Below are 25,035 nucleotides of genomic sequence, written 5' to 3' on the forward strand. Positions count from 1 at the left end.
GAACTGCTCTTGCCCACGACTGAATGCACCCCCTCCCCTTGCTCCTTCCCCTCCTCCCCTAACCTCCCTCCTCCTACTGCTCACTCTGGTTACTGAAGTTTCTAACGAGGGCGTTACTCATTTTGCGCACTCTTTCAGACATGCTCAATGATCAATACTCAAGTGATTAATTTTCCCATATCCTCTGTTTTGAGCATTACGTACTCTGAATTGCAGGATAGAACTTAGTAGAGCAATAAATAATTAAATATTCCACGCGGCACCTGCCCATAAACAAATGATATCATCAAAAATAGTACAAGACAGATTTCAGGCATGAATGCTAGTGGAAAATGTGGTGATTTCTCCAAATTATCCATAAATATCAACTAGCAGAGAACCATTAGATAATTTATGTACTATCAAATAGAAAAGCCACTGGAAAAGAAATAATTCTGCATTTTGATGCATTAAAACCCTAGGAAACTCACAGATCATTAATTATGCTGTTATCTTTAAATAATGTACAAGAAGACGACTAACTCTGAAAGATAATGTGAACATATGTCAGAAGTGTTGTGTTGGCAGTTGTTTTTCTTTATAAGCTAGCAGTGCCGGGAATTAACTTTTCATTCTTGTTTGTTTCTTCTAACCCTTTTTTTCCCCAGATTAAAATGGTGGTCGTCAGTTGACGTTGTGTGATGTAACAAGGTGAAGACCCAAATATATTTCGTTAATCATGCAATCTCTCACCCTTTTTATTCCACATCTTACCTGAACCTTACAGATAACAGGTTGATAGGCAATTGAATACACTTTATGGAGCAAGGATGGAGCTGAATGCATACAGGAAGTGGAATGGGATCGGAGGTTGACAGACACTGACTCCTATCAACAGAATGAAAAGTTAAGTCAGTGCCATCTTGGAACAGTGCATGAATGAAGCCAAGAAAAAAGGTCACGTCATCAAGCAATTCAGACACTTTCTTGTTGTCCAATTCTTTTCCTCCATCACACCAGAATTGTTTGATGACATGACCACTTGTCTTGACTTCATTCAGGAACTGTTCCAAGATGGTACAGATTTCACTTTTCACCTTCAACAAAAAAAAAATTCTGCAACACTTGCTAAAATCATCTTTAAAACAAATGTAGCAGCGTGCTCTTCCAAGTGATTCTATAAACATGGGTCCATTCACATCAGTGTGAATTTGCTCACTGGTAACCATTGGGCGATTAACTCGAAGGTTTTTTTTATCTGCAATTGGCTAAAGCCTCTAGTCCAGACATAAGAGTTTGCAGTGAACAAAATAGCTCGGGCCATGGAAGATCCTACAATTCAAGATTGGAATCAAGTAGAATGCATCTTTAGGCATATGAAGAATAGATTACGGCATTATTTACAAGAACAATTAGAGGTTTTAAAGATCAACAGTGATGCTGACTATGCCGGTGACAAGGACACAAGACATTTAGCGAGGGGTGTTGTCGTGACACTCACTCATGGGGCTGTATCATGGATCAGTGAGCTGCAAAAGTCAGTGGCAATGCTATCCACAGAATCCATAATAGTATCAGCAAGTGAAGGAGCAAAGGAGCTGATCTGGTTGAAAAGATTGTTAACTGAATAGGGTAGTCAATCAATTCATCAAAGAAAACGATAGGCATTGATTGCGATTCGTTACCCACCATTTGTGTATTCATAATACACAAATTATTTGGTTTTTGAAATACCGGTTTACGCGAATGGCAAGGGTCAAATTTTATCCTCATTTGAAAAAGGCCAGATTGGCACCCATGCGATTCCACTCCGCGTGACGTCACAGGGACCTAGTTTCTACACGAGAGGATAGGAGTTATACATCGTCTGAGGTTACCAATGCATGCATGAGGCACAGAGCTCAGGGAAACATGTCTTAATAATCACCTATTAAAACTGGCTAAGGTCGGAAAGTTTTCTTCGTTTGATAAGGTATTAATAAACCTTTTTTAAGCCAAGCGCTACCATTCAGCAAGGTACTCAGCTATCCGCTAGCATCCTGCATCCTATCAGCGCTCAGAGCCTCGATCAAGGTCACTTCACAAGGAGAGAGGGGGAACCAGAAATGCGTCGCACGGACTTTCATACTTACGCGTCGCGTTTTTGCGCGCTTGAAATTTTTCACTTTTCATTTAATCGCGAAAAATAGATATCGTCATTTAAAAATCTAAAAGCGCGAAATACGTACTCCAGGAGTAATAATCTTTCGATTTAGGCAATAAAAAAATGATAGGAAACCACCCTATTAAGTGGAACTAAGAATCAAGAAACATCTCCTATGCTTTGTATTGACATATTTTACACTGTGAAGTTACCTAAAAATCCAGCATTTAATCGAAAATCAATAAATTTGTCACTCCTACGTCTTAAGGGAAAGATTCTTGAATGGAGAACTTGGATAAGAACACATCAATGGAACTACATACTTAAATTGTTAACTAGCAGGCAGTCAGCTAGCTGTTTACCCCACCAGCAGACCTACTAATCAAGCCATTGGAAAGGGTCCGATTTGAGATGCTGCGTGAAGGGATTGAAGTACAACAGATTAAATCTGAGTAACATTTTTAAAATTTTCTATTGGAGGAAGTTTTGATATCATATAGAAAGAAAAATATGAATGTCATCAGCATGTGAGTCTAGAAAAAAAATGTAAATAAGTATTGTTGTCATTGTTGTAGTAACAGCCAGGGCTGGATTTACCGTAAGGCAAAATAGGCACGTGCCTAGGGGCAGTAGCGCAGAGAGGGGGGGTTTTGGGGGATAAACCCCCCCAGAGCTCAGAAATTTTTTTAGGTTTAATCCATTTTACTCATTTGGATCAGTATTACTTTTAAATAATGTTAGGATTTATCAAATATCCCTTAGAAAGACGTAAAACTCGCCATTATTCTTAAACTTTTTTGGGGCACGGCGCAACTCCTCCTTACCCTGGTGGGTATGCAATACCCCACACCCGTAAGTATTAGCTACCCTAAAACCCCCCCTAGCCTTAACTCCTAGCTGCGCCCCTGTTCTGGGAGCCTCCCCTTCCAGTCGCAGTCCAAGGGGTGCCTTCTGTTAGGCAACCGGCAATGATCTGTACTGGAGGCACCTCGCAGGGCACCACCATCAGCAGCCTGTGGGTTCCGTCTGCCTGCAGGTGTCCTCTTTCATATTGTTTAGGTAGTAAAGTGTTTTAGTTGCATAAAATTTAAACTTTTTCATGTAGTTATACTTGAAGTTGTGTTTTCAATTGTATTGTCAATGTTTTCCCTGCATAAAAATTCAAGCATGAATTTATGCTGCCAGCCATTTATCTGTGAATTCCTTTTTTCCGAACCTCATGCGAGTGGCTATGCCCTATCATAAAAATAGGGGGGGCTCAAGTGAGGGGCGTTCAATGAAGAGGAGCCTATAGCGTAACTTTGGATAAATACGGCCCTGATAACAGATATAATATTTAAAGGATGTACTTGTGCGTGCTGAGCAACTGTTTTTCTTTCATTTTAGGAAGATTTCAACACTACAGCTGAAATAATGCCAAAAAATGGCACTAGGAAGATGAGGAATATTAATTAATTAGGATAAACATTAAAAAAATATTTTGCTGACTTTAAAACAAACTTTGTTAAAACAAAAAGGATCCAGATAGTCAGTGAGTATCTTTGCTTCACACAGATAATTGAGAGTCAATAATGAGACATATGATATAATGGAGAACAGCAAGCTTAAGGTTCAGTGAATAAATATGCAAAATAAGTGGTTAGCTTAATTTCTGATTATTAATTGTAAGCATTTTCAAAAAATACTACCTTAACGTTTCCATCAGTCCTATAAATTGAAAAGAAGCGCTCCTTGTACCGCGAGTACTCATCGGCTGATGCTCGGCTTCCTTCATCCATCAGATCTCCAAGGAATAAAATAATGTCTGGCTTCACATGATTTAAGGCAAGAAGAAAATTTTTCGACAGGTACCTGCGTAGATCAGTTTGTAAGAGTGTATTTCACATTAGAACGAATATGCAATAATCGTATTACACAACGCCTTACCTATCACAATCCCATCTCGCAATCGCCGACTCAGTCTTTTCGCCCAAAATTTGCGGGTCGGCTACGAGAAGGAGTTTTAGGCATTGAGAGGAGGAGCATTTGATGGACGGCCAGTTCCAAGCATTAGTGAAGTAGCTTACATGCTCAATGTAAAAAATTATGACTAATATGAAGCATATCACTAGAAGTTTAGGCCGTCCCCTGTAAATAATAAGAATTTATTCAGGATATAACATCAATGGAATGAAGAGCACATAACAAGCCTATACAAACCTTAGCTTCATGAGAAACACTAGCCGATGGCGATCATGGCATATAATTAAATTAGAATGTTACTTCCGCTCAAGAAAGTCATCTCTTTTGCAAACTAAGTGCCTTAAATTGAGTGAAATCACAAATTCCATATCTCACACACACATCCCTCAAAGAACCAAGACATATATCCTTCTTTCGACATTAGCGAATTCGCAATATAAATTTAGCTAGCCAGAAAATATTAATTCCCCGAGCATGATTATTACAATGGAGGATTACTAATGAAACGTTTTAAACCACGTCGCATATAAATGAGTTTACAAAACTTGCAGCTAGTAGCGCTGACTGTACAATGATCCGAACCGATCCGAACGATCTGAACTTTATAGGGAAAGAGTTATACTTAGGACTGTTAACGAAAATTAAAATAATGATTATATGATCTATCGAAATAATAACTATTTTATTTCATTACTCGCGTTTATAATTACTCTGTTGAAAATATTGAGGATGATCGGAACGCTATGCACTTATTGCTGCGTTGCGGACATTTTCAAAAACCGATAAAATGTGCTTAAAGTGGCGACATAATTAAAGCTTTAATACGATGGAGTGAAGCATCCTCATTGAAACTTCCCTGTTGCCGAGTTACAAATCTTTTACGCTTCGTTTTTTTTTCAGCTGGAGCTGTTTATGAGCGTGTAGTCTGAAACAGTCTGAAATCGGCTTCGTTCTTTCGGTTTTATGTTTGAAAGGACTCCGTCCGATGAGTGCTGTGTGGAGAGCTTTAAGTATTCAAGCTCTAAATAATGGTGAGATGACGATTAATTTTGTGCGATTTTAGCATTTCCCTCGTATCATAGAGGAAATATTTCCCTTATAGGGCGATGCATTTCACTCAGGCATGCAGTTTTTAATCGGGAAAGTACAATGAGCACTGACCAAGAGAAGCCGACCGAAAGTTCAATAACAGTGAAACTAAGTACGCATTTGAAACCTGAGCACTTGGAGGTTGTTAATGAGTCGTTTATGCATAATGTTCCAAGAGGATCGGAGACGCATTTCAAAGTTGTAGTTGTGTCGAAAGATTTTGAAGGAATCCCTCTCATTAAAGTAAGTTGTAATCGATCGCAGCTGTCAAGGTAAATAAAATAGTGTTGTTGATATATTATTATCGGTATTTATTTTTTCCAGAGGCACAGAATTATAAACGAACTTCTGCGCGATGAACTTGCAGGAGGCGTGCATGCCCTTTCAATAATCGTAAGTCTACATGAATCGTTGTCGTAAGCTCGCCTTACAGTTTCAGGTATTGTTGCCGAAATCAAATTAGTTTTAATCTATTCTTACAGCTTTTTTTATGTTGCTTTATTTTTTAAGTTTGTCCTCTTTACACTGTAGTAGTTGCTATGGTGTTATATAAAATATTCACATGGTTGCGTCAGGGTTGACCGATTTTAATCATATTTATTAACCCTTTAGCTGCGGGAGCGTCATAATTTTTCTGCCACTGTGTGCGGGACATGAACGGAGAAGATATTTTTCCGTCGACCCCGGGCGTGTGTCTAGCAGGTAGTGGACCCTCATAATCCGGGACTACCCACCCTACCCCCTGACGACAGACCATGAATACAATTGAGCCCTTTCAAAGAATAACAATTGGAATTGAAATATTTGATCGTTACTTTTTCTAAATTGAATGTAAATGAATTTTTTTCCTCAAATTTGGCCAGCATGACATTTTTATGAGCGATTTGATATCAAACAGTAAAAAAATCCATTGATTTTTAACCATATTTCTCAATATTTCAACCATACTTCAGCCGATTTGAACAAAGGGGAGCATTTGGAACGTATGTTTGGATGCGGTAGGTAAAGGTAATGGATAATAAAGGTTATAATAGGTATTCTCATGAAGGTGGTCCGATATTACACCAGATGAGGAGCTGTCGAACTGGAAAATCTGAGGAGTAAAATCATCAGTCCTGGACCAAGAAGATGATGCGGATTCAATGTCTTCAGCCAAATTGAATGGACCACCATCGCCGGAATCATTTGCATCATCCTCATCCGTCTCAGTATCCCTGGTAGACACAGACACATCGGAAAAATTTCTGTCCTCACTCTCACAATCAGAGTCGAATAAAATATTGAGAACTTCATCCTGGAGAGAAACCTTTCTCCTTTTTGGCCGAGATGGCAAATTTTCACTATCCATAGTGACAATAAATGAAGAGATTCACAATATGTAGTCACTCGAGTAGGTACTTGATTAGGAGCAAACGTACACCACCGAAACTCTGGAAAAACTGAGCAAAGATCAATAGAGCATGTGGAAAAGACAGGATATTCGAAGGGAAACCCATTCGGTGGGAAATCCAGAACGAGATTATAATACTCAAAGGAAAGAAATGTCCTTGGTAATTACGCAGGTACGACTGACCCACCACCGAAAGTATAAGAAAGAATAACCAATGCTTTCAAATAAGTTTCCCCGGCTAATGGACAATGACAAGATTAAAAAATTCCTAGGAAATGTAAGGATTCATTGGAATTGTTTTCTTCGTGAATGTGCCGCGGAGAGCTGGGAGCTCTCTCCCTCGGTGAAGGGATAATCTGGGTAGCGCTCCCCGTGGTGAGGGTATCCAGTCCTCGAAAGACGCCTTTGTGCTCTCTGCCACTAGGTTGGGCTGAGTTCAAGCAACTGCGGAAAGGACGGCAATAAAATCCTTAGGAAAGTCTGCCAGTGGTAAGAAAATCTGGTCAAACGTAGAAAAACGTTTTTCCCGCACTCACCATGCAGAACGTTTAAAAACGTTCCCGCAGCCTAAGGGTTAAAATCGTGACTCACTCACCGATTCAACCCGAAGGTTAGTTGGGAATCGTGACTATAACTCGAGACGTGAAACTAACGTGACAGAAGTCAAAATATTGAAATAAAAATTTGGCGACTCAAATCATTATGTACACAATATGGTTGATTTTTTAAGAGCCAAAAAAGGAAAGTATGATGTGCGTCTTATTTTGATTTATAATTCTTCTTTTGTAAACTTAATGGTCAGATATCATGGTAGCACTCGAATACCAATGATGCTGTAGGTTAATAAATGCTGCAGATGTCGATTATGAAGGCGTGGTGAGGCAATGCATTAGCCCTTGCCATTTAATGTCTAATCGTTTCACACCTACGTATTTCCTCTCTTTCACATCCTTCTTTACCTGTTCTATATTTCATTCGAGGTCTTCCTTCTCCGTTCTTGCCATCTACATGTCCCTCGACAATATTCTTCATCATGTCTCAAGATGGATGTGCCCTATAAGGTTGTTCCTTCTTCTTATCAAGGTATCTTATGAGGCTTCTCTCCTGTTCTTCCCTGGATTTCCTCATAACTAAATCAGTCGATCCATTTGATCCTCATCATTCTTCTGCAGCACAACATTTCAAAGGCCTCTGATTTCTCCGCTGCTGTCATTATCCATGCCTCACATACATAGAGTAGCAAGCATACTCCAAAAGGAAGTTCTGATAAATTGTTTCCTTCTATGCGTATTTAAAATTTCCCACTGTAAGTGGATCCTAATTTTGGTGGAATGCTGTCTTTGCCTTGGCATTTCTGCTAACGATTTCCCTGGCTTAGAGAGCCTTTTTAGCCAATATAAAAACAAAAGTCATTACCTGGTTTAAGGTCATTAATGGTTCTCTACAAAATTATCAAACCTATTGCTCCACTTCTGTGCCTTACGAAGACTGTATTCAGCTTTCTTCAGCTTCAGTGCATTCCCAATACATTCGCCAACACTCTGATGGACTTTAATGTATCTAAACGAAACTACCTAATTTTCTATTTAAAAAGGTGTAATGTTGACTAATGTTGGAAATGCTCCTTTTGTGCTGATGAAGCATTTGAACAGAAATTGCATCTGTTTAGTCTCTGTGAGAAGGCCATGCATCCCCTGCTAATTTGTACTGTTTCCTGTCCGCAGGCCAAATCTCCCAGTCAATGGGAAACCGGTGGCAAGGCAGTGGAGCCCAGCCCAGCATGCAGGGGTGGCTTTGGGAAGTGAATTTTGCTCTTCTTAATTTTGTTTCTTGCACCAAGGCCACAGCAATAGGCTGGTGGCCCTTTGTAAATATTATTTGTGAACTAATTATGTAGCTGAATTTGTATTTAAGCTAGGTTTAAATAAATACCTATATCTTTCATTTATTACAAAATATGATTCATCATGGATGATTTTTCCCTCTTCTAATTCATTTGCTAATGTAGCATTTGATCAGTGCTGGGCTATGGTTCAAAGTCCAATGATTATTGAATCATATCCGAATGGTGCCTGTCACAAGACAGCCATTCATTTGTATGCTGCTTACTGACTCTGTGCTATATTTCATTGGTGCAGTGTTGCAGCGAGAGGGTTTTTTAGGGAATAAAACCCGCCCCAGAGCTCAGGGAATTTTTGAAGTTTAATCCATACCACTTATGTAATTGGATTAATATTACTTTTAGAATAGTGTAAATATTAATAAAATGTTGCTCAGAGGGCCTCAAAACTCTCCATTTTGAACCATTTGTATAAAAATTTTAGTGGGTGGGGGAGCCACACCTCCCCCTTACCCTGGTGGGTATTCCACACCCTCAGACATCCCAGTACTAGTTGCGCCTAAAACCCACACCTAGCCTTAATTCCTAGATGCGCCCCTGAATTGGTGTTCATTGTGTTTTCTTAGTTCCATGTAATATTTTTATTTATTATGCCTTAAAAATGGCTCGAAAGAAGAGTAAAAGTGAAAGTGGTCAAGTGAATAAGGAGAAAAAGAAAAAGGAAATTATCACTAAACATGAAATTGGAGGGGGGTCTTGGATATTGCTGTCGAGCATTCTTTCTCTAAGTCGACGATATTGATCATTTTAAATTGTTTAATTGCCAGAACATCTTATGGAGGGAGGTACCACTCCAAAACTGTGCGTACAGCAATGCTTTTCTGGGCCTCAATGTGACTTTGTACTGCCCAAACACTAATGAGCAATTCCTTACTTTAACGAAAGATTCTCTTTGAACAAGAAAATAAATTTGATCTCGACGACATCATCAGCTCATGAAAGGAGGGTAGTAACATTCTTGTCTTCATATTTTAAAATTATGAGAAATTTTTGTTAAATGAGGAAGCATACTTTTTCTTCGTCATAATTTTTCTTTCATCCACCGTATTCTGTTGATGAATTGCAATGTCAGGTGTTAGTGAAGGACCCAAATCAGGAGCTCGCTTAGGTAAATACATAGTCAATTCTTTTCCTTCTTGTATAACATTGTCCTGCCCAAGTACTCTTGGAGGGGGGGTTGGATTCATGTGAAATCTTGTTTGCTTTCAATTCACAATAGAGAAAACAAAAGGCATAGATTGCGATTTGTTACTCACCATCAGTGTATTCAGAATACATATGCAAATTATTTGGTTTTAGAAATCCCAGTTTAGACGAATGGCAGTGGTCAATTTTAACTGCATTTGAAAAAGTCCAGATTAGCACCCATGCGATGCCACTCCACGTGACGTCACAGGGACCTAGTTTCTATACCAGTAGATAGGAGTTTTACATTGTCTGAGATTACCAATGCATGCATGAGGCACAGAGCTCAGGGAATCATATCTTAATAATCACCTATTAAAACTGCCTAAGGTCAGAGTTTTCTTCATTTGATAGGGTATTAATAATCCTTATTTGAGCCAAGCGCTACCTGATAGCAGGGTACTCTGCTACCTGCTAGCAGCCTGCATCGTATCAGCCCTCAGAGCCTCGCCCCAAGATCACATCACACGGCAACAGGGGAACCAGAATGACGTCACACGGGGTTTTCCCAGCATTCATACTTAGCCATCACGTTTTCGCGTGCTTGAAAATGTTCTCTTTTCATTTAATCGCGAAAAATATATATCATCATTTAAAAATCTAGAAGCGTGAATTACCTACTCCAGGAGTAATAATCTTTCGATGTAGGAATTAAAAAATAATAAAAAACCACCCTATTTTGTATTTTTTAAAGTTCAAACTGCCCCACTGTTAAACGAAATTGTATCTTCAACGTGACACTTTTCCCTGGGTTGATGTTGTGACCGTTGATGGTGTGCTTCAATTGATGGACTTGTGCGAGGGAGTTATGGGGTGGCATCCATCTGTTGTTTGGGGTTCTTCTCAATGAGGATGGGATGAGTATTCAATAAGCAATGCGTTTGCACACATAGAAAAAGGAAGTGAAAAATTCTTTAATGTTACTTTGAATTCGTGAGAATCCAACTTCCAATTTAGTCAAATATGAATTGATCTCTTAAGAGTTTGAGATAAATAAGGTGCCTATTTGGCAATAGGGATGTCTTAGCACAAGTCCATTGACTCCAGACAATTCGACAAAGCTAAGCCTCATCATTCTATTACTTATGGTGTTAGGCTTCTATACAAGATTGGAACCTTGAGTATTTTGCACAGATATTTCTGCTGGGACCATTGAGTTGTAGGGACAACCTAAGCTCAAAACGGAGAGCCTTAGGTGGGTCTTCAACACGTTGTACAGAAGATCCAATCCAAAATTTGCTTGAGAGACAATCATATGGTGATTCATCACTGGCTGCATACTGAATGGGCAGTCAAGATATCCATGTATAAAGATACATATTTTGAGACTAAATTTCACACTTTGTTGAAATAAGTTTTCAAACCACGCACATCACTACTCACAAATTTGCCTGCTGGATATCCTTTGGTTGACACTTGGACATTTCAACTCTGATACTTCAAAAAGTAAGCTGGCATTAAGAAAATACAAGAAAATGATATTCACTTGGGAATTTTAGATCCAGTAGAATTGATAATATACAATAACAAGGCAAATAACCATCGTTTTCCATACAATATATCCCTTCCCACCAAACTATGTGAAGAAAATACCCCTTATTCACAACTTATCACTAAATTTGAAGAATGGAAATGGTGCAGAAGAAAAAACAGCTGTAAGGGAATAAAGAGCCCAAAATCTGTCGCATACATAACAGAGGGCAAATGATTTAACAAAATGATTGATTACAAATATGTAAATGTATTTCAGGACCAATAATTACATGGAAAGAGAGAAAAACATGCCTATGCATGATTATATGATGGCAAGAGGAGATTTTCAGAAGTAAACCATTAACAGTTGATTCATAAGAACAATTGCCTTGTGCAGGCAAACCAAATTCTGATAATCCTCTTCCATAGATCACAATAGCAAATAAAAAGAGACAACTTATTGCATTTTTGCTAGGGTTTATCACTTTAATAGTGACAAAATAATCATAGCACAAGATTCGAAGAAAATGCTTTATGCAGCCACTTAGAAATGAATATTAAAAAAGCACACAAATAATAATGAAAAATGATTGAAATGTTTATCCACATGTTTCACAATAAGAAACTATCCATATCACTGGAATATGTAAAAAGATACATAGAGCAATCAGTCACACATTTTTCACAGCTGCCTTGTTTATCATCACATCACAGGCGAGAGATACTTTGCACAATATTTGATAAATGCACAAAAAAGTTCACTCAGATCAATTAAATGGTAAGCCTGGGCGAGGCAATGGTACCATCTCCCCCAAAAATTCTCATTTATACAGCTTCTGTCTCCGTGAAGATCAGCCTGCGTGTGAGCATAGATGTAATGCATGGGATTTGCTTCTTTCTGTTCATCGCCTCGTCTGCTGGGACGTTTGACTCAAAATTCAATGCCACTCTCTGGTTGACAAAGGTCAGAAGCGTCAGTATGTCCAACTTGGCTCCCCTCTCACGGAGTTCTTCGCAGAGGGCCTGGATAAACCATGATCCTTTGGTGGCGTTCCTCCACGAGAAGAATCCTGGCACAGAGAAAGAGGTTGTCAAAAAATGTTAAGCCACTAGATATCCTTCTAAATTTTGGGCTTTAATCGACAATGCTTCTGGTACCTGAAAGCACCATTAAATGGTTGAAAGCAGTGGAGTCATTTTCAGTACATTTGAAGAGAAAGTTTACCAAACAAACCACCACCCTGGATTCCTTCTTTTCTCCGCAATATTAGCTCAAGAAACAAGTTTTTAATTAAATGAGTTTGCAATTAATTTCAAAGATTTAATGAGACAGATAATCCCATAACATGTTACCCGCTTTCCGTCATAAGAAGTTCCTCATCTCAGAAGTGTTCAAACCACTTGTCCCTTGAATCAGGGTTCTCCTATAGTTTCCAAGACATGCATAACAATGCATACATTTATCCCCACAAAAATAGCAAATGATGAAATGTAACACAATTACCAGGTATAGTGGAGTAGGCAATGAGGAAATCAGCATGGCTGGGAATCGAGTATTGTGAAGAGCCGTCCACCTCCGTCCTCCGCAGAATGACCCCTGAGTCAAACCGGTCACCCTGGCAAGCCTTCAACAAGAGAAGATGCAACCCATTTAAGCTTCCAGCACACCTGAGGGAAGCCTATCATATAAGCCCTTACTACATGTGTACTCCCATAACAAAGGGAACATCTAACAGGGCACTTACAATAAGACCTCTTGATGCCACGTTGGCTGGACTCAAGTTAGAATTGGGCATTTGATGAATACTGTTGAAAACAAATGTTGAGAATCAAGATTTATTTTATGCATGCAGAGAACCAAATGCAGAGGTGAAGCTAAAGGGATATATGTCGGCATTCTCACTCAATGGACAAAAAGGCTGCTTTACAAGCTGCAGTTAAACACCCTTTGTGCAACAAATGAAATGAAAACAATGTACCGTATTTGCACGAATCTAAGACGAACACGATTCTAAGACGACCCCCCCTTTTTTGGAACTCCACTATGGGAAAAAAGTTTTCTAGGGGAAAATAATCAATGCGCGAATGTTTGGCTATGTTGCCTATGTCCCAGGAAACGCATGATTTTTGGCGCGTAATGAAAGGAATAGTGGTACTTAATCGAGACACTTAGGTCTTATTGTTGATTCGACTAATAGTTTCTTCGGAGGGGCCATGGTCCGAAGACGAATAAAATTAAACTAGTGAAAATGAAACCTGACTTTATTAAACCCACACGGAAAACACTCCGTGGTATGAAGGCAAGCCACCCTGGAAAGTATGTAACCACTCGTACGAGCTATGCTATCGCGTTCGGCGTACACAGAGCATACTGCAGGGGGTGAAGCATGACCATATGACTGCGCCATGAAATTTTTGTCCCAAAGATAGGGCAACTTACCTATTCTTCTCTAATTAGCGTAGCGTCAGATGGGCGGATGAATTCGGATTGTTAGTAGGGAGGAACAAAATATCCTGAGAAGATATCCCTTCCTCAGTAACTCTGACAAGTGAGACTTATGGTATAACTCGTAAATTGATAACTGATAATAACTTGATATCCTGTTTTCGGAAAAAATGCCGCATTAACTGCCGAGAAGCTCAGCAACGAGGATATCGAGTTTCGCCAAAAATCACCATCGTATTTTTTCAAATAGTTCCTTGCTTAAAAATGCTTAAATAATGTTAGAAATACGTTGTGTTTGGTCTCGTTCTTTTTTGAATTACTAGCACATTGCAAATATTCCAGCCTAATAAAAGTATAATACCAATTGCCGAAATTCATTGTTAAACACCTTTTGAGCTAATACGTTATTGGATGCAGCGGTTGACCTCCAGAAACCGGGAACTTTAACCAAGTAGGCTGAAAAAGGTCAGTGGGTGAGAAAAGGCGGGCGTGAAACGCGTTTCTATTGTTCTCGTGTAACTTGATATTTTTTTCGAAGCTAAGGTCTTCGTAATACGATCCCTGCGCTAGCTGGGACCTTTTGTTTGATTTTGGAAAAGAGGAAAGCGTCAGAGGGGGGAGGCAAGAGATGTATGGAGGTGGATAGCGGATCTTGGGAAATGCGCTTATGCTACAACCCCAAGGCTTTTAGCTTCTCTCAATGGTAATTTCATTTCGTGGGGAATATTTAATCTATGTGCCTGTAGTTATTAGCCATAAATGACACATTGTATTTATTTCGTCTCATTTTCGTCAAAAGATTGATGTGGGAATATTATACGTCGGGACCACGATCTTTACACGATCAATGCGTAAAAACGATACTTTTGAGATGCGGGAAAAAATTACATTGTCTATATGGAACCTTATTTGTGACCAGAAACGGCGAACGATGAATGCAGGAAAATGATCAATACGGGTACGATAGATCGGAGTTCCACTTAATACCTTTTCTTTTGAAAGCGGCAGTGTAATAATTTCTTTTCTCTGCCATCGTAATACTCTGAAAGGCACGGAATCACAACTAAATCGATTTCTCTAATCAGAGGCAAATCATGTTGCCATCTTACCGTTGCTCTGAGAAAAATGCGACGACTTTGTAGCAGTTTATCCCACTACGGCATTGAGGCTTTAACGTTACAATTTAGGTAAATTGTAACCGATCACACGAACATTTTGTTAGTTGATCAAGCTTAAACTTGAATGGAGCCGAACCCAGGGTAAAGCAGGCAATCTCGCGGACTCGGCAGAAGTGCACCCGGCGACTGATCGGCACGCGCCGAATCTTTGCCTGCTGCCCAAAAATGAATTTCTTTTTACTTGAACGCAAAATTAAATAGGCTAAATTACTGTTAATCTATTTTTGATGTTGATTTTTCGTTGTATTGCAATCAGGTGGCAACCTCAGGTGTCCATAATTTTTCCGGCGTAAATTATGCAACCCGCTTGACGTCAAAAATTTTGCATCCGATTCTAAGACGAACCCTCTTTTCCGCAGGAGTTGCGAGGGCAAAAAACCTCGTCTTAGATTCGTGCAAATACGGTACTTATCCACCAATTTATTCTCGCGGTACAACTAGTTTCGATGCAGCGGCATCATCATCGGGTACTGGTTCATTTGTTATAATGAACTTCCACAAAGTTGAGCTGGGGACTACAGAGATTACCCTTTGCGCAATTTTCAACTGAATTCGAAATTTGTTATTCTAGATGTGCGGAGGAAGCAAGGGAACACAAGAACAGGGGCATTAGCCCAGGAACTACTGATTAATGCTTCCTTTCCTGCACTACCATTCATTGAATTGAGGACGCCACTGTACATGAAGCCACTTTTCAAATACACTCACGTTTCAAGCTACAACTTTTTCCTCTTTTCCAGTCACAGCTTCCATATTTCATGGTATTTTCAAGTGTAATACAATGCTGCTCAAGGAATATTTTTTTATAATACAGTGGAACTTGGTTAGTACGTTCCTCCTTAGTACGTTTTCCTCCTTAGTACGGCGATTTCCCTCGGTCCCGGTACCATCCGAACAAAATACAGGTAAAAGAATTTGGTTAGTACATTTGAAAAAATTGCGCTTTCCTGGTTAGTACGCTCAATTGCTTGCCGTGACGCAACCCGCAATTCGTTCTCTAGTGTCTTCTTAAGGGTCGCAAACGTCTGAATTCATGATTTAATTTATTATTATTAGCCATTAACATTCTTCCATTCATTCCACATCTCTTTCTTCTACCGTAATTTATCCAAATGCATTTCTAAATTCTTGTGACGTGATGAAAAATAAAATGCGGCCATTTTTTGGGAATGTCTGACTATGAAAAACTACAGCCAATAAGAAGCCCCAATTTTCCTCACCCCGAGCTCCTCACCTTCTGTTGCCTTTGGAGCTTGGGAGCACTTGGGAGTGCCCACTGCTGCGCACAAAGTTCATGAGTGGGCAATTGTTGCTATTGAACGAGTTATCATGAAGAAGAAATGAGTCTTAACGGTATTAGACAATTCCCACATTATCTAAAACAGTACTGCTCCATAAACTCGACGTCGTGCGTATTTTTTTGACTACTGTTGCGGAAGCAGACGATCCTCTGGATCCCCACGCGAAGCTTAGCTTAAAAATACTTGATCTCGGAACGAAAGCAGACGACATTAGACAAATTTTGAAAGTAAATTTCAACTGTTTAATATAAAATTTTCTTGTAATTACGTCGTAATCTAATAATCTTGCGTGTCATCAGTTGATATATCGATCGATTTTACAATCTAAATGGTATCATTCCAGAAGCGAATGTCTACGGCTGTTGCCGTAATTTGAAAGTCAATATAATTTTGCCCAATTTTTATGATGTTTAAAAAACCAGTTGACTTAGTCCGGGTTGTTGTTATATTCTCCGAGTACGCTGTGAGAAAGAAAAATGACTTGTCTGAGCTTCACTCGTCCTCGTTCTGTAAATAGATATAGGATAAATCACGGGAGATAGACGCCGTAATCATGAAATCCTCTCCGGGATGTCCATGAAAAATTGCGATTTTTATTCACATGGTATTGTTTTTCATGGTAGCGCTCATTTTCTTGATTTTAAATGTGAAAAGAGTTCAGGAAGGCGATCTTATGAGAACTACTGATAGTAATTGTAATTATGACGACTTTTTCACTGATTGCAATAACCCCGACTGCTATAATTTACTTTCCTCGTAAGTACGTTTTCCTGGTTAGTACGTTCATTTTTCGTGGTCCCTTCAGAAACGTACTAACCAAGTTCCGCTGTATACATAATCAAATGTCATGCCGAGACAACTTTTTTTGCTCCGAGGAATTCATGTGTATATTAATACAGTAAAACTTCGATTTTACGCACTTCGATTTTACATCAAGTCTCGTTTTTACGCAGCGGCACTCAAGTCCGGCCGGAAAGCATAGGGAATTGCAATGGTGAAACTTCGATTTTACATCTTTTCTTGATTTTACGCAGTTTTTCGATTTTGCGCAGCATAACCCCAGCCCCTAAGAGGTCGCTAATCTTGATTTTACGCAGTTGTCTTTCGGCTTGTTTTGAAAATCCGACTAGAGCAATATGCAGTTAGGTTATTATTTCGTCTCAATGAGTTGCAAAAATGAATACAGGAACGGTTGAAATGACATCGCGCTGTTGAACGTGAAACTAAATACATCGCGAATCTAATTATTGCTTCCCCGTGAGCCCTCTCAGTAATATTTCAGGCTCCATTACGAACGCGAATGTCGCTCTTAGTTCAAATTCGCCGTAGAAGGATATCAAAACCTAAAACACACGGCAATCGCCGTGTATGCGTAACTACTTTTGATTAAGACATGATCGCTGGAGATATTAACATTATCACCTTTCGTTTATTATTCGACTTATTGATCGACGCTGTTTATATCCAGAATTATGAGCTACGGAATATGTATCCCCAACGCAAGGCTTTCTAGAATTTTGCCAACGCTATGTTTTCCGTCGCCCCAGCGAAATATAACGGCGAAATGAGTCGTTAAAAATACTCCCGTGCCAGAATTTTGGCTTCCAAGGTGATCTAAAAAAGATAGTCGTACTTCTAGTATTGACGTAAGTCGATGGTGATTCAACACGATGGTAAAAGCAGCATGCATTGTCTCATTCCCGGGCTAACCCCACATCTGCGGGACAAATGGAGGCGAGGGAAAATTGCTTGCGCTGCACGCTTATCAGATCCGACTCAACTTGTATCTCATTGTCAGACGGTTTAAGTTTAACATGGTTGGAACTTGAATAGCTATTAGCTTAACTCCACTAGGTGGCAAGCGTTTTAACGGAACGGGAGTTAATGCCCTCGGAGAATAACTCGCGTCGTCAATCGTCATGTAATCATTGAAGTCAAATTCAAGACGTGAGTGATAAGGCAGTCCCTTTAAACTCAGGAATGGCTTAGTACCATTCAATCGAAATACAAAAAGTGTCCAGTGTTGTTATCAGATATGGGGAAGCAAAATATTACGTGAAGCTGAGTCACACGGCTTGTGAGTCGAAGGTCCCGGCGCTGAATTTGCGGAAGAATGCCGACAGAGAAGCTATTCCCGGAAGAGTCAATCTACTAATGCTAAAATTTCATGGGGAAATGCTTTTTTAATGCGTATTAATTACAGAGAAGGAAAAATTTTCAGGACTATTAGTCATTTTTTATTCATCACGGGCGGCATGACGGCAGTTGCGCGGTCATTTAAATAGCTCACTTCAAAAAAAGTGATCTTAGCACCGGAAAAATCTGAATTTCCGAATATCCCGGGTCCTGTGTGCTCCGTATTATCTATGGTATGCTATTTGGAGGTAACCAACTACTGGGGTCATTAGCGCCGTGAAGTAAGGGCTGGGGGGATAGGAACCCTATGTTGGCATTAGCCAGGTTGTAATGATAAGCTCAAAAGGGACCAGGACTTAACTTCCCATCTGATGGACATAGTGGTGCACTGGAAGTGCCCTCCACATTAGACTCAAGTAGGGATAAGGCCATCTCTGATAAGTCTTTGCTACTGCCAGGACTTGAACCCAGGCCCACAGGGTGTAAAGCCTTTGTGATGTATTAGCAAAATTTTGCTCCCTGTTAATGGGGTTAATTTGGATGACTATTCTCAGGTATCTCATTTCTTCAATCTCCAATCTTTGTTTGTCTGCTGGTGGTTAAACGGATATCCTGAAAACTGCTTTTAATGAGAATATTTTCGAAAATTAGCTTCTCTGTGACCATTTAGTATCACCATTCCGAAATTTCTCCTGGGTAACAGAAGTAATCTTAGTGCCAGAAATGTTGGCATTTCAACCATGGGAAACACTGTTCAGGAATGCAAAGATATTTCTCTTAGGGTAACACGTCATCTGTGGTGTTGCTTTTGAGTAAATAAGATTATTAGGCTTCATTTTCCGAGCAATAATGAGCTAGTGTTATCCTGAAAACTATACTCCTCCTCAATACCAACTCTTGATTTTACACACTTTGATTTTACACAGTGCCCATATTTCGGTCCCTCCAACTGCGTAAAATCAAAGTTTTACTGTAGTTGCTTAAATTTCTATCAGAGCATTACAGTTCAAACAGGTGATGGAAATGCCCAGCCATTTGGAAATTGCCCAAACTCAATTTGTAAGCGTGATGAGGGGCTGTGAAAAATATTGTGAGAGTTTATCTACAATAATATGTTAATTACTCATTAAACTTCCATCAGGTGCAATGTGCATGATAGGCACACACGCATTAAAAACATTATTACGTCTTAGCATGGCTCAGTGGAACAACTTTAAAATTTCAATTACCATTAGTTGTCTAGTCAAACACTTCAATGGCATTTGACATGCTATGCATAGATAGACCTCTGCACACAATGTCATATGGCCCCAAACCATTTCAGCTAAGTGTGGTTTAAAATGCTATTAAATATTACTACATGTAATGTATTTTTCCAAATGAATTGTATTAAATTAAGTTATAATTTAATACAATTCATTCATTCAATATAATTATATAAAATTTATAATTAAAATTCTTTCTTTTACCAAGACATTTAGCTAATTGTGCTAAATAACCTGCCACTGATGAGTCAGCAAGAGTGGAAGAACTGCAAAGTGTGTCAAAACAAACGGCTACCATGAGCGTCAAGGGTCTATGCTGCCCAGTGACAGGACGGAGAAATCAAAAAACATCCACGCTGCACCTGTCAGATCCATTGCACCGACGGAATTTTCATCATCAGCATTCGAATTATTCAAGAGTCTTTACTTTCCTGATCTGTCTCCGGATTATTCACCGAAAATCAGAGGCATTCAAGCGACCAACCTCCTTGAGCTCAAGTTGAATACAAGCAAAGAAAGAAGAGTGTTTTAGCCCATGATAACCACAGAGTCACTTGTGAGTCCCAGACTTGCTAACCCATCCATGCATTCTCTGAAATAATTCATGGTTTAGAATTGCATTGTTGCAGGAGCAACATTGATAGCTACTGACCTCGGCGGCCATCTTTTTTCAATTCACTCAGCTTCAGTCATCTACAATAGTTTACCACCGAACATAAAATCCATTACATCCATATCCAATTTTAAAAAATGTCTAAAGGAGCTTCTAATTAAGAAAGCATACTACACCTTAGCAGAATATTTTGATAATGACTGTGATTGTTGTAAAATGTGACCCTCTATTTCATGCCTTGTATATATTTATGTATGTATGTATACCTGACGATTTCTATGTTGCATAATGTAACCAACAGAAATAAAATTATATTATTATTATTATTATTCTAGATATTGCTAGTCCCTTAAGTTACTGCTATTCTTCGCCAATGCTAAAGTGTTATCTTTTGACAGGAGCATTGAACAGCAGAATGAATCTTGAAAGAGAGATTGGGTGCGTGATTGTCCACTCCTCCCCCCTCGATAGACAGAGCAATTGCTCTAACATACATACCAACTATCAAAAAGACACACAACTACTTGACAAGTAAAATATGATCTACTTACCTGAATGAAAAATAACTTTGGTTTCCCAGCGAGAGTTGCACATTTATCAGCAGTGAATGGAGTCCACAATACATCGGGCTTGTATCCAACATCCTTGGTGTAAAGAATGTCTCGTTCTCCATGAGATAGCACAGCCATGAAAAAGCAGTCGCATTCAGAATGGTCGTCAGCCGCCGCTGTGGGCAAACAAGAACTATGTCAAGAAAATTTTCAACATTAAAATCATTAAGATCATAATCCCGTGGATACAAAATATTATGCACGTAAGGCGAGATAACTGACTGAAGTTATCCCGCAAAGCTGAGGCAATTTATGGATGAAGGCTAAACGAGAGCCTACTTTCCCTAGTTAGAAAAATGATCAGGGATTTCTTCGCGAAACTGGAATTAGGACTCTGATAAGTGGTGGCTTCAGTAGGAAGTTTTGTGCACAAGCTTCACCTTCAGTAACGTGCAAGGTTGAGCATAAGAAACACAAGCACACCATTCAATAACTAAGTCGGATGACTGGGAAGATAGATTGTTTAAGAAACCTGTAACACCTCGGACAAACATGCAAACTAATCAATGCGTTACGAAATTTTCTATGTGTCATCCCGAATGCAGCGGGAAAAGGTTCATTATCATTCAGCTGTATTACCTTGGTTCACCTTTTCCTTAAGCTCAGTAAACTTCAGATCGTGATACATTCTAACCCGAAATCCCAACTTTCGCAGACGCTCGGCTAAGTTGACACAATCTAAGCTGGTTCCCGACCGTGATTTTAAGGTGCTGTCGTCGAAATGTTCATGGTTAAAAATAATCGCTTGGCCTCTGCTTTTATGTTTCATATTGTAGAACTCCGAAAACTTATGGACAGGCATCTCTGCCACAGGCACGGGTTCTGGCTTCCTAAAACGGAAATAAACAGGAGTAGAATAGTTTCTTGCACAATTGGTACATTTCCAGATCACCTTTCACAGAAGACGTACGGAGTTCTTCCCCAAGCATCTGCCTCATCTTGCGAGTTGGCGACCTCTTTTTTGGCATATTTCGTGGGTGAAACTTTACTGTCACCCTCCATTCAAGCGGCTATGAAATAAATAATGTCCGTAACGCACTCCGCAAAACTCAACTCGTCGTTTAGCAAGAACGGATGACCACGGATGACAAGTACAAATAAAAGCCGCCCAAATATATAACCCTTACACTTAGACTTGAAATTCACGTATGGCTAGAGGCAGCGCTAGCGCTTGAAAAATCAACAAAGTAAACAGTCGATGCGAATAAGAATTCATGAAATATTAATTTTCACTAAGTAAATGAGGAATTTGTCATGAATGTAAGATTTTTTTGAAATAATTTGAGCTGAATTACATGAGATTGTTTCTTTAATCACTAAACACATTCAGCAATCCTTCGCTGTAAGCACAAAAAGTTTTGAGTTTCATATCTGCGGATAACAATAAGTACATTTAATTTCCAACAGGTGGCAGCAGCTGAACAGTAATGGAGTGCGCCAAATTGAACATAATCAAGAATTTCGACGGAGAGGAATTAATGAATAGTAAGTTAGTCAGGGTGAGTGAATGCTTTGCATCTTTTCCTGTATTTTTTGTGGTGCAGTATGTATGGTGGAAGTCTATTAAGTGAATCAAGTAAGAGTAATGTTCCTCGCGTTAATACAGAGCCCTGTTCCTGCTCCCGAAGTTAATAATTTCTCTGACAATGAGCCAAACATATTGGTGAATGTTAATTGAAGTGTATCCTTAAGAATTTTTCTTTCTCGGATTGTATTCTCATCTCATATTCCTGTGCTATTAATTATCTCAGGGTATCTTTTCAATATAATGGCCAAATAATTCAATTAAAATTGTGTTTGGTGCGATACGTGGTTTTTGCAGAAAGAGTATATAACGTAGGCATTATGTTGAGGGTCCCTTGAAAGCCTTTTACATGTCAGAGACTCTTTACATATAATTTTTCCGTATTACAAATGCTGTATTTTTTGTGAAACACCAATGCTTTAACTTCATTAAAAATTTCCTATTTTTATAAATTATGCAGAGCACATGTATAGGAAAAAAATGAAGTAGACATAAGAGAGTTTATGACTCTATTTGATATTTTATTTGTGATTACTCGGAGTCTTTGTTGTAAGAACAACTTCAGTTGAATGATGTTGAGAGCAGATGCAGGGGCGCCGACTTATAAAAAATATTGGGGGGGCCCATATCGGAGGTCTTTCCCCGGGAAGAGGTTAAATCCAAAGTGTGTCGCAGCACGGAAACACTACCATGATTCACACTACTTGATTCAGTTAACCTGCTTAACCTTATAATTATTTGTTTCAACACACATTGTTGAATTTATTTAAAAGGTAACTATCGTCAAACATGGGAAATTAAAATTAACAATATATGTTTGTGATTTCACAAAGCATAATATAACTTAATTATTTTCTTGAATTATTGAGGGGGCTCCATCCCCCCCAATCGAATCTTTGAGGGGGCTTGGGCCCCCTCAGGCCCCATGGAGTCGGCGCCACTGAGCAGATGTTACAGTAACTGATGGGAACCTATTTAATCGAGTGTGGAACAGGTCCATGAATTTACACATTTACCTGCTTCTTGATTCTCTATGCCAGGGACTTCTATCCTTACCCCAAACCGTAAGGTTGATTCATTGATTGTGTGCGAGTGAGTGAGAATGTTTCCCTCCCGTCAAAGTTGTTTCTATTGCAGATTTTGCAAATTGCAGGCGGTGCATTGGCACCAAAGAGCTTGGGCTCACCACATTTTATCAAACCGTATCATAATCTCTTGGGGTTAATGTCATCACGCTGACTTCGTATCGATGCCTTTGTCTTTGGGTTTGAATTGTCTGGTAAGTGTGACACCTCTTGATGAGTTATGCATCCCTCGCTCTAAACCTTGTTGCATGGTAATTGCTTTAACAATGACTTTTAGAGTATGTAGTTTATGTACCTCTCTTTTTGATTGTACCAAAAAGTCATTGCCCCTGGGCATTGGTACCTGCTGCTTGGCGACTGTCTGCTTTCACCATTTGTACCGCAGAGAAGAATGTGGAAAAGAGAGATGTGTACTCAGTAGCCAGATCAACCTATTTTAATTGACAAGCTCCAAGAAAACCACAATCTAGATCTGTGTCCAACAAACAGAATCTAATACTTATAGTGGATAGTAATGGTTAGCTACAGCTAACATTATGTAGCCATGGGAACACGTGCCACAATCGTAGCAAGAGTCCCGAATTTCTTCAATTAACTCTTAGATTTTTTGACAACATAATAGAGTATTCTCATTTGGATACATTCAAATTTCCAGAAAATTTGATTTAAAGTATACCGGGACTAGCCAAGGTGATAACTTTTACGGGAGTCACCCACAATGCACAATCGTGCAAAAGATCCACAAAGAAAAATCATCTTCCTAGTATCCACAGGGAAGAAGGACACCTCGGTAGCTTAACTGGCTAAAGCACTCGATGGGAAATTGGGGGTCCGGGTTCGAATCCCGGTCAAGGCGGATGATTTTTTTCTCTGTGGATCTTTCGCACAGAAAATTTTAAAAAGAAGGCCAAGTTCCAAATCCATTGTTATGTAATGGCCTTTACAAGTTGTTGAATAGGGTGGTTTCCTATTATTTTTTTATTGCCTTAATCGAAAGATTATTACTCCTGGAGTACGTATTTCACGCTTTTAGATTTTTAAATGACAATATCTATTTTTCGCGATTAAATGAAAAGTGAAAATTTTCAAGCGCGCGAAAACGCGACGCTCAAGTATGAATGCCGGGAAATATCTCCGTACGTCGTATTTCTGGTTCCCCCTCCCGCCCGGTGAGGTGACCTTGAGGCGAGGCTTAGCGCTGATACGTCGCAGGCTGCTAGCGGGTAGCTGAGTACCTTGCTGAAAGGTAGCGCTTGGCTTAAAAAAGGTTTATTAATACCTTATCAAACGAAGAAAACTTTCCGACCTTAGCCAGTTTTAGTAGGTGATTATTAAGACATGTTTCCCTGAGCTCTGTGCCTCATGCATGCATTGGTAACCTCAGACGATTTATAACTCCTATCCTCTCGTGTAGAAACTAGGTCCCTGTGACGTCATGCGGAGTGGAATCGCATGGGCGCCAATCTGGCCTTTTTCAAATGAGGATAAAATTTGACCCTTGCCATTCGTCTAAACCGGTATTTCAAAAACCAAATAATTTGTGTGTTATGAATACACTAATGGTGGGTAACGAATCGCAATCAATGCCTTTCGTTTTCTTTGATGAAGGAAACTATCCTATTCAGTAAACCACAAGGCCAATTTTTTTTGTTTTCAAACATTAGTGTGGTTGCTTTCATGAACCAGCATCTTAATGGTTTGTTTCCAAAAACTCCTTTGTTCGCCACTTATTTCTTGTTTTAATTTTGCAATTT

At 39.3% G+C, this 25,035-nt stretch overlaps 3 protein-coding genes across 4 annotated transcripts in view; 1 reads left to right on the plus strand and 2 right to left on the minus strand.

Moving 5' to 3' along the window:
* Window positions 1–4,584, minus strand: part of LOC124160081 (metallophosphoesterase 1 homolog) — a 40,885-nt gene extending 36,301 nt beyond the window's left edge. Inside the window, exons 1-3 of the mRNA XM_046535798.1 lie at window positions 4,322–4,584; window positions 4,049–4,249; window positions 3,811–3,973 (exon numbers count right to left, since the gene is read on the minus strand). Coding sequence (XP_046391754.1) covers window positions 3,811–3,973; window positions 4,049–4,249; window positions 4,322–4,332 — 375 coding nt within the window. The 5' untranslated portion in view covers window positions 4,333–4,584. The remainder of the gene's footprint in view (window positions 1–3,810; window positions 3,974–4,048; window positions 4,250–4,321) is intronic.
* Window positions 4,585–4,967: 383 nt separating this feature from the next.
* LOC124160082 (bolA-like protein DDB_G0274169) lies at window positions 4,968–8,507 on the plus strand. 2 transcript variants are annotated; one of them, XM_046535799.1, is made up of 4 exons: window positions 4,968–5,115; window positions 5,187–5,416; window positions 5,498–5,566; window positions 8,288–8,507. In XM_046535799.1, the coding sequence occupies exons 1-4, from the start codon at window positions 5,070–5,072 to the stop codon at window positions 8,366–8,368; spliced, it is 426 nt and encodes a 141-aa protein (XP_046391755.1). In that variant the 5' UTR covers window positions 4,968–5,069; the 3' UTR covers window positions 8,369–8,507. The 2 variants fall into 2 exon arrangements, with proteins under 2 accessions (XP_046391755.1, XP_046391756.1); XM_046535800.1 differs by having other exon boundaries at window positions 4,993–5,115; window positions 5,167–5,416.
* A 2,862-nt stretch (window positions 8,508–11,369) lies between these two features.
* On the minus strand, window positions 11,370–21,788 carry LOC124160083 (caspase-1-like). Its single transcript, XM_046535802.1, has 5 exons — window positions 21,582–21,788; window positions 21,251–21,501; window positions 20,612–20,787; window positions 12,626–12,746; window positions 11,370–12,191 (listed from the first exon to the last, which is right to left on the minus strand). The coding sequence occupies exons 1-5, from the start codon at window positions 21,671–21,673 to the stop codon at window positions 11,947–11,949; spliced, it is 885 nt and encodes a 294-aa protein (XP_046391758.1). The 5' UTR covers window positions 21,674–21,788; the 3' UTR covers window positions 11,370–11,946.
* Window positions 21,789–25,035: the final 3,247 nt, after the last annotated feature.

Source organism: Ischnura elegans, chromosome 6 (genome assembly GCF_921293095.1).
Source record: "Ischnura elegans chromosome 6, ioIscEleg1.1, whole genome shotgun sequence".
NCBI lineage: Eukaryota > Metazoa > Arthropoda > Insecta > Odonata > Coenagrionidae > Ischnura > Ischnura elegans.

Excerpts from the sequence above, each read along its gene's own strand:
- LOC124160082 (XM_046535799.1), top strand. The coding sequence starts at position 5,070 with ATGAGTGCTGTGTGGAGAGCTTTAAGTATTCAAGCTCTAAATAATG. Across the intron at positions 5,417-5,497 it reads AAGGAATCCCTCTCATTAAA|AGGCACAGAATTATAAACGA; the intron begins GTAAGTTGTAAT and ends TATTTTTTCCAG. Across the intron at positions 5,567-8,287 it reads TGCATGCCCTTTCAATAATC|GCCAAATCTCCCAGTCAATG; the intron begins GTAAGTCTACAT and ends TCCTGTCCGCAG.
- LOC124160083 (XM_046535802.1), bottom strand. The coding sequence starts at position 21,673 with ATGGAGGGTGACAGTAAAGTTTCACCCACGAAATATGCCAAAAAAGAG. Across the intron at positions 20,788-21,250 it reads TAAGGAAAAGGTGAACCAAG|CGGCGGCTGACGACCATTCT; the intron begins GTAATACAGCTG and ends GTTTGCCCACAG. Across the intron at positions 12,192-12,625 it reads TGCCTACTCCACTATACCTG|GATTCTTCTCGTGGAGGAAC; the intron begins GTAATTGTGTTA and ends TCTCTGTGCCAG.